Below are 9,031 nucleotides of genomic sequence, written 5' to 3' on the forward strand. Positions count from 1 at the left end.
TCTCCCGCTTTGTTTTGTTGGAATACAGACTAACACGGCTGACTCTCTGTTACCATTCACATATTTTGAAGCATAAGCTTCCCTGGGCAAAGATCTACTGCAGCTGATGAAGCGGGTCTTTGCCAGGAAAGCTTATGCTCCAAAATACGTTAGCCCATAAGGTGCCGCAGGACTTTTTGTAGTTATAACAAGCCAGGTACTTTTCAGCCAACGTGTGGCTCAGGAACGGGGCGTGGTAATCTTGCAGCCTTTAGCTGCAATTGCTCCTTGCTGCTGCTGCTGCTGCTGCTGCTGCTGCTGGGGGGGCGGACACGCCAGAAGCAGCTAGCGGCGCCCCCTAAGGAATATCCCCCACCCCGCCGGCCCTGCGCTCACAGCTCCGAGCGCGCAACACCCGTTCGGTGCCCGCTCACCCCCCGGTAAGGATCCTGCTCCTATTGGAAGGCAGAGCCTCGGGCGCGACCAATGGGAGCGCCACACCGGCCGGGCTTTCCGCGGCGTATCCCAGAGCCGCTCGCGCTATTGCGCGCGCCTCTTTTTCCCTCCCCCGCCCCAGACTCGGATTGGCTGCGCGTGAGCCCTCCGTTTCAGTTGGCTGCGGGAGGGCGGGCCTTGGGAGGACGCGCGCGGGGAGACGGTTTGTAGCCGAGTGGGGGCCGCGGATGTTTCGGGGGTGGCGCGCGCCTCTGTGATGTGAGTGGCACCGAATTCCTCTCTCTCTCCCGCCCGCCCCGCTTGTGCGTGGCCTGCGGTGCCCGCTCCGAGTCGCTGCGAGGGCAGGGACCTTGCATGGGCGGTGGGCGGCCCTCAGCGCCCTGCACCAGCAGCCTCTCAATTAGGCTGGTGCAGCCTCTCCCTGTGTGGACGCGCTGATGGCGGTGGGAAGCGGTTTGGTTTGCAGGGGTGAAACCCGGCTGCTAGTCCAGGGGACGTTAATGGAGTGGAACCCCAGCGCCCTGAGCTTGGCTCGCTTCCTTCAGCTGTACTAGCGGGGGTGAAATGGGAAGAGGTGGGGCCTGGCCCCAGGGAACATGGTTGAACAGGGCCCCTAGTTTCTTTCAGTGGATTTTGAGGATGTCCTCCCCTCCCATGTGGAAATTGCGAACAGGGAGTGTGAGATGGGACTGGCTTGTCACACTTTGTTGGAAATTGAAAAATGTAATCGTGATACAGAAGTACTTTCAAGGGATATTAAACAGTTAGCGTTGGCCCCCGCAGGGTTGCCAACCATGGGAATTTTGTTTGTGGACAACATGGGAATAATTTAGGGACAGATAAATTTTTTTACGAACATGAGTTTTATGCTATATGAAGACAACATAAATTGCCAAAAGTGCAATGTACGCTTTATCATTCATACATCACAAGAATACCCTGTCAGTAAATTTACGGACAGGTTGGCAACCCCAGTGGTGGGTTTTTAACTCCTCTTGCTCCCTTAAAAAAAAAAAAAGTGTACACCAGGGTTAGTAATACATCATCGAGTTTCCTGATTTAGGGTGGGACCATGGGATCTACTCAATAGGTCTGGCCCAACTCCTGCAAGCATTTACCCACATTTTTTAACTTCCAGCACATGAGCAATCATCTGGAAGTGGTGGTGCTATTTAGCTGCTTCTAACTGAGTGTGAGTCTGCAGGGTCAGGTGAGGGACTTTTCTTTAATTATATTTTGCAGTTTTAAAGATGCCCATTTATCTTCCTAATTGCAAAACTTTAAACATGAAGCAATAATTAAGGTGGTATTTTTTTTTTTTTCTGATTGACTTCCCTACAAGGTGAAGTGGGAGTGCTGACTTTCATGGTGTCATCCTGAATGAGCAACCTGTACCAGTTTGTGACGGGATAAGGTGTCTATGTTGCCCAGTAATTGCATATCTTTGGTTTTGAGGGTGAGCAGTTTTCATTAATCACAGTGAAATTGTGTATGCCATGGATATATTATATTTTATTAAATATCTTCATATAAAGATTTGCTATCTGTACCTGGAACGGTCGGTAGCAATACATGAAGAAATACTTTTTTAAGTATCTATTTAAAAAACTTCATCAGCAATTCTTTAAAATTTGAGTTCAGTCTTTTGAAGAGGGACCAAAAAACCCTAAAATTTGAAAGTGTTTTTAGCTCTAGTATGAGCAAACTATTGTTCAGTGTATTATTGGCTAGATAAAATTAGGAGGTAGTCTTGAACAAGGACCTTTGTTTCCTGAAAGTATACTGATTGTCAAATACTGAACTTGTTGGGCCTTTCTGTTAATACCATCTGTAAATGCCCATAATGAGCGTGTAACCCATAGATAGTAAAACTTGGGCATACATGCTACATGAGTACAGTAACCCCGACTTGCATGTAGGTCGTGTTCCTGGTAGCCATGCGTAAATGAAATTTCACCTAAGTCAGGACCAGCTGGGAGAGGGGTCCTGCTGCCTTCATGTCCCCTGGTCCTGGCTGCGCCTGGCTTCCTGCTCCTGTGAATGACAGCGAGCCCAGAGCCAGACACAGCAGAGCAGGTCAGTTTCTTGGCTCCCAGGAGAGGCATGGAGCCAGAAGCCGGGGGGCGGGGGGGTTGGCACGGAAGGCTGGCTCCCTGCTCCTCTCTGCTTGCAGAGTAGGAAAACTGACCTGTGCTGCTGCACCTGGCTCTGGGCTCTCTGCTGCTCAGAGGAGCCAGGAAACTGACCAGCGCAGCGGCACTAGTCACTTTCCCAGCTCCTGGAAATGGAGGGGGGCCCTGAGGCAGGCTGCCCCCAGGTTCCCAGCTTCTTACCAGTCGCTGGAGCCAGGAAACTGACCAGTGCAGCAGCACTGGCCACTTTTATGTGAGCTGGGAGCCAGGCTGCTGGCTGGTTTCTGGCTCCCCACCACTAACAGTTTTGACTTGTATTATTACAAGAAATGCATAAGTCGAATTATGTAATTTGGGGGTGAACTGTACTTCATTATTAATTGGCTTACTTCCCTGCTCACTTTTTTCCTCTTGATCAAAATGTAAGATGTTTTTCTTGTCTTCGTAGAATCAAAAAATGAGTTTTGTTTTAAATCTGACTTTCCTATGCAGCATTAAGGAGAAACTCCATGTGAGTATGTGCTAGGCAGTAACTCAACTTACAGTGTAAATTTCCACTGTGGCACATGGAAATAGATTTGTAAGATACTGTATTTTAAAAATGTGATTTCAGCAACATTTTATAAAGTAATGTGTGTTCGTTTAGTACTAGAAGATTTACCTGTTGTTGCTTGGGTACTCAATTCTTATTCTTATCCTTACTATTTCATTTTTTTAATAACATGCAAATGTACATGCTTCGTTTAAGTTGTTGATCTGGGGTGGAGCTGGGTATGAAGGGGCCTTCAGTATAGAGGCTGCCCTGGGAAGAGAGGAGTACCTCAGCCCACTCTCACCGCTGCATCTTGGGGCCAGGTAAGAAGTGCGTATCTGTGGCTGCTGCAGCACCAGTGAGCGCAGCTGGAGACGGAATGCCAGTGCCCCAGCTGGAGCAGGTTCAGGTTCTTCTCCTCCCTGTGCTCCCCAGCAAGAGTGAGGAATGCAGCAAACTGCACTTTGCCTTGACTCCCTGGCAAAGAGCAACAACCAGCAGTGTTCCTGTATGAATCAGGGTGTGGAGTTGGGGGAGAGCTTCAAACTCTCACCCTCCCTAAAGAGCACTTGTTTGGGAGGGAGAGCAGGGGAGACCTCATGGCTGGGTGAGTCCCAGACATTGGGGATTGCACCCCCAGCCAGCCCCTTTCACCTTCTGTGTAGTTGTCTCTCTCTTGAGTGTTTTTATGAGAAGCAGTCCCATTCAGGCAGATCTGATTTTCTTGGTGGAACCAAACTCATACGTTTCTTTAATTTATCATAAGCAGAAGCTGTATACCAAATTTGGTGGTCCTAGCTGTTACCGTTTAGGAGAAGTTCTTGAACAAATGCTCTGAAATATATAGAAATAGTGTCCGAAGTGTGTAATCTGACCTATTAATGGTGGTCTGTTAGTCTTTGGAAGCAAATTACCTGCAGCTAATTTTAAGCAATCTAGTTATATTTGTGAATTGTGTTGATTGTGATAGTGCTGCTTTTTGGCTATATGTATTATGTTAATCTCATTTATATTTTAGGTTTGAGTGTTGTATGAGCAAAGCTAGGGATGTTAATGGTTAACCGTTAAGCCTCACCCTAAAAGGATGAGGTTTACTGCTTATGGTTAACTGGTGTGGACTGGAGCAGCCCAGCTTGGGCTGCAGGCTTGGGGGCATTCCAGCCCCGTTGGAGCAGTCCTTATCTGTTGCAGGCCCAACCCGAGAGCACTGCTACCAGGGGCACTCTACTCATGCTGCAGCTTCCCTCCTACCCATTTAATCAGTTAACTGGTTACACTTAGTGGTTAACCAGTTAACTAATTTAACAGGATTTTACATACCTAGGTATAGCCCTGCAAATCCATGGATATCTGCTTTATATCTATATGTTAGGGGCATTAAAACCCATTTAATTAAATGGTAGATTTAACTGGTTAACCAGTTGGGGGAGGGTCACCTGTGATGTGCTGGCAACAGGGGCTGCTCCAGCTGGGGTGGAGCACCCCCACCCACGGTGCACCTGGGGTGCTGGTCTGGTCTGGTGCATTGTTGGTGGGGGAGCTCTAGCCTAGCTGGAGCAGTCCTGGTCCCTGGTGTGCCACTTCCCCTCCTTTAATTTGGTTAAAACAGTTAAACCTACATTTTAGGATGAGGCTTAACAGTTAACTGTTAACATCTCTGCTGCATTGATAGATGTGGATGTGGATACCATGTCTCGTTTTTGTAAATGATGGTACAAATATTGTGTCTAGAACTCTGCATATTTGCAGACATCTGCTTTGTATCTGCCTCTGTTGATATGGACTTAGATAACTATGGATCATTTTTGCAAACATGGATGTCAATTTTGTATACTTGCATAGCTGTAGGTATGGTCTTTGCCCTGAAAGATGACGTAAAAATTGAATTGTGAGTTTCCACATTCATTGTGCCTCACTGGTTTCTAATTTAGATGTGCTGGATTTGCTAGTAAATTTGTCCCCTAATGCCAGATTTTAAAACTCAGGTATGATGGGAGACTCAGATTGGACTGTTTTCATTTTGTGTATCATTACTAGTGACACAAGTTCTGGCGTCTGGGTTAAATGCCCTGCTGTAAGTTTACAGTGCTTGTTCCCCATAGTCGTTGACTTACATTTACTGAAAGTCACAATGCACTCTGAGGTCAAAGACCTAGAACCAGATCAATTTTAAACTATAACACATTGAAACAAACACAATTTGTTGGGAGACTGAAGGACTAGAATTACTGGCAAGCAGGTAGACTAGTGCAGCTTAAGAGCTTTTTATAAAGGTTTTTTGAGATAATTGTGGATTTCCAAAACTGAGCATACACATTTGTCTATAACATTAAATCTAGGCTGTGCCAAAACTAGCATTTCTTGTGCCCGAAAAGCACACTTCAAAGAAATTGTAACTTTGAAAGTCAATCAAACACAACATTATATATATAATTTCAGACGTAGCGAACGGCTTATTCCAGGACACATTTAATCTTTCCAACTTCAGCTGCTTTTGCTATGGCTCTGTAAAAATAAGTGTTTTTTCAATTTTAATATAAAAAATAGCTGAAGGGATTTCTAGACATAATAAATTTTCTGGTGGACAGAAACCAAGTAATGGTAAATTTAATCTGAACAGGTGAATTATTGGAAGGTTCTAACTGAAATTGTGTAACTTTTACCTCAAACATTTACTACCAAATAACCAGGCTCTGAATTTTCATTTTAAAAAAATTACAAAAGCCCTATGCTAAACTCTGCCTGGCACTTTTCGGTTTCTTCCTACGCTCCTCTAGCCCACAAACGTCTTATGCATTTTCATGATTTCTACAAACATCATTATAACATTCTGCATTCTGACAACTAAATGCTTAAGTTGTACTCTGTAGACTTCTCTCCAGTAAGGGTTAATCATTGCTGACTTTTGTTTAGCCATTCCACCTTATCTAGCCATTTGTTACCCTGCAGTTCTCCCTTAAGCCTGCTCCTGGGAGACCTGCTACAAGGATCAGTCTGCAAGGAGAGGGAGAAAACCCTAGATTCTGATAGCTTCAGGGCATAAATTTTGCTGTGTTGTAGGAATAGTAAAGTGTGCAGTCCAGGTTAGTGTCATCCAGTTTGCTGACTGTTGCTGACTTAAAACAGTTAACCATTAATTTAACTTTATACACTTATGAATTTAAAAGGGAGAAGATAGCAAAAATATAATTAAGTAGTTGCTCAAATTATTTTTCTTTGAATCTTAATTCTAACACTTTGTTTGTTTCAGCATAGATCATGCAAACATCTACCTCTAACGCTGTACACCTGAGTGAATGGCAGAAGAATTACTTTGCTATTACCTCTGACACCTGTACACCGGGACAGAAGGCAGATGGATACCGCGCACAGATTCTGTACATTCAGTATGCATGGGCAAACTCTGAGATCTCCCAGGTCTGTGCTACCAACCTGTTCAAAAAATATGCAGAAAAATATTCAGCCATTATTGACTCTGACAACATAGAGACTGGCGTGAATAACTATGCTGAAAATATTTTGACTTTGGCAAGATGTCAGCAAAATGACAGTGACAAGTGGCAGTCCTCATTGACAACAAGCAACGTGTTTGAATTAAAGAGTGTTCAGGAGTTGATGCAAGCTGGCAAAAAGTTCCAAAGCTCTTTGATGGCACCAGCAGATGCCGTTGTGGTGGTTAAAGAGGTCAGTGCCTCTGTTGCTCCTGGTCTTCCTAAACTCAATGTGTGCGGCAATGCTGTAGATACTGACCTTTGTACTAGCTCATCAAAATGTATTCCTGACAGTCTCTCAGCTTTGAAGTGCCTTCAAAGTACTATGTCTTCTGTGACCAAAACTACAGATATACTTCCTGCCTCCGCTGCCTCTTTAAGTGAACTGCCTAATGCAGGTTTCTGTGCAAGCCCATTACCTGGCAATAACAAAGCAACAAGTAGCAGTTCTGTGAATCCCCCAAGTCATTTTGAAATTGGACAGAATTTATCTTTTCCTAACCAATCTTGTCTTCTGGCAGGATCTGGAAAATCAGGAAAAAGGAAAACATTTTATAACTTGAGTGATGAAAGCAGTAATACAACTTCCAGTCTTGCTTCTTACAAGCCCTCCATTAGTACAGAAACCAAGAACATTTTAGGAAGTAGAAATGGAAGTGAAGAGAGCAATGTAGCTGGTTTTAAAACTGCAAAAGAACAGCTATGGGTAGACCAGCAAAAAAAATATCAAAATCAGCCTCAACGCACACAAATCTCATCCTATGGAATTAAAAAATCTTTGGGTGCTGGAAGATCTCGGGGTCCATTTGGAAAATTTATCCCTCCAGTGCCAAGACAAGATGGGAATGAAAATGGGGGACCACATTATAAACCTTACGATGCTGTACCAACAGTGTCTTCGTTTCCAGTGGATGAACGTTTGAAGAACATAGAACCAAAAATGATTGAACTCATTATGCACGAAATCATGGACCATGGACCTCCTGTGAACTGGGATGACATTGCTGGAGTAGACTTTGCTAAAACAACTATAAAGGAAATAGTAGTCTGGCCTATGCTAAGACCAGATATCTTTACAGGGTTACGGGGTCCTCCCAAAGGAATTCTCCTCTTTGGCCCTCCTGGGACAGGTAAGACTCTTATAGGCAAGTGCATTGCGTGTCAATCAGGAGCTACGTTTTTTAGCATCAGTGCTTCTTCCCTGACCTCTAAGTGGGTAGGTGAGGGGGAAAAGATGGTCCGGGCACTGTTCTCTGTGGCACGATGTCAGCAGCCAGCTGTGATTTTCATTGATGAAATTGATTCTCTCCTGTCTCAGCGTGGAGATGGGGAACATGAATCTTCTAGAAGAATAAAAACTGAGTTTTTAGTCCAGTTAGATGGAGCAACAACCTCATCTGAAGATCGTATTCTAGTGGTAGGAGCAACGAATAGGCCACAAGAAATAGATGAGGCTGCCCGAAGAAGACTGGTGAAAAGGCTATATATCCCTCTTCCTGAAGCTTCAGCTAGGAAGCAGATTGTAACTCATCTGATGTCAAAGGAGCACTGCTCTCTAAGAGAAGAGGAAGTTGAGCTCATTGTTAAAAAATCTGATGGATTTTCTGGAGCAGACATGACACAGCTCTGTCGAGAAGCTTCTTTAGGTCCCATCCGAAGCCTTCAGTCCATGGACATTGCAACCATCACATGTGAACAAGTTCGGCCTATTTCTTTTCTTGATTTTGACAGTGCTTTCAAAACTGTGCGACCCAGTGTGTCTTCAAAGGATCTGGAACTGTATGAAAACTGGAACAAAACATTTGGCTCTGGAAGGTAACTGCTCTTACTGCTGCACAAGTTTCTTTTTCTCTCTCTCATAAGCATGCACATTACCACTGATCTCAGTTTACAATGTTTGTTTTTTGTTTATACCAATTCTTTGTAATAAAACTATTTTAATAAAAGTGGTGAAAATCATTTCTGGACTATGTACTGCTTCCTCTTGCAATCATACAATCTGACCTCCACAATGTCTGGGAAGAGCAGCTCATCCATACCAACTAATAGAGAGCATATGTACACCACTAAATAAATACATACATACATAAAATTTGTTTAATAATCTTCTGTAGTACAGTATGTGAATAAGTTATTGAATTTACATGCTTTAACTGTATAAATGGTAATTCATGACATTCATAAAGTAGTTTTGTTCCATAATCTTTCATATAAATTATTAAATGTTTTTTTTTCTGGCTCTGAGCTTGTAAACACTTACCAATCGTTCAGACACCGCACCCATGCAGAATGACTTCGAAATGAGAACTCACGCAGGTATGGGATCCGTATTTGCCTATCATTTGTAGAAGAATTGTATAATACACTTTCTGGTCATTGAAAAGAAAAGAGTTGTTATGTTGTAGTGTGCTTTATCACATACATACTTTCACCCAGTAAAA

At 43.8% G+C, this 9,031-nt stretch overlaps 1 protein-coding gene across 8 annotated transcripts; it reads left to right on the forward strand.

Annotated features, from left to right (window-relative positions):
• The first annotated feature begins 627 nt into the window (after positions 1 to 627).
• On the forward strand, positions 628 to 8,627 carry FIGNL1 (fidgetin like 1). Of its 8 annotated transcripts, XM_074986002.1 has the most exons (5): positions 637 to 693; positions 1,574 to 1,645; positions 1,778 to 1,891; positions 3,016 to 3,078; positions 6,355 to 8,627. In XM_074986002.1, the coding sequence occupies exons 3-5, from the start codon at positions 1,856 to 1,858 to the stop codon at positions 8,407 to 8,409; spliced, it is 2,154 nt and encodes a 717-aa protein (XP_074842103.1). In that variant the 5' UTR covers positions 637 to 693; positions 1,574 to 1,645; positions 1,778 to 1,855; the 3' UTR covers positions 8,410 to 8,627. The 8 variants fall into 8 exon arrangements, with proteins under 8 accessions (XP_074842110.1, XP_074842108.1, XP_074842103.1 ...); XM_074986003.1 differs by lacking the exon at positions 1,574 to 1,645 and having other exon boundaries at positions 654 to 693; XM_074986010.1 differs by lacking the exons at positions 1,778 to 1,891; positions 3,016 to 3,078 and having other exon boundaries at positions 656 to 693.
• The last annotated feature ends 404 nt before the right edge of the window (positions 8,628 to 9,031 follow it).

The sequence above is a fragment of the Carettochelys insculpta genome, chromosome 2 (genome assembly GCF_033958435.1).
Source record: "Carettochelys insculpta isolate YL-2023 chromosome 2, ASM3395843v1, whole genome shotgun sequence".
In the NCBI taxonomy this organism is placed as follows: domain Eukaryota; kingdom Metazoa; phylum Chordata; order Testudines; family Carettochelyidae; genus Carettochelys; species Carettochelys insculpta.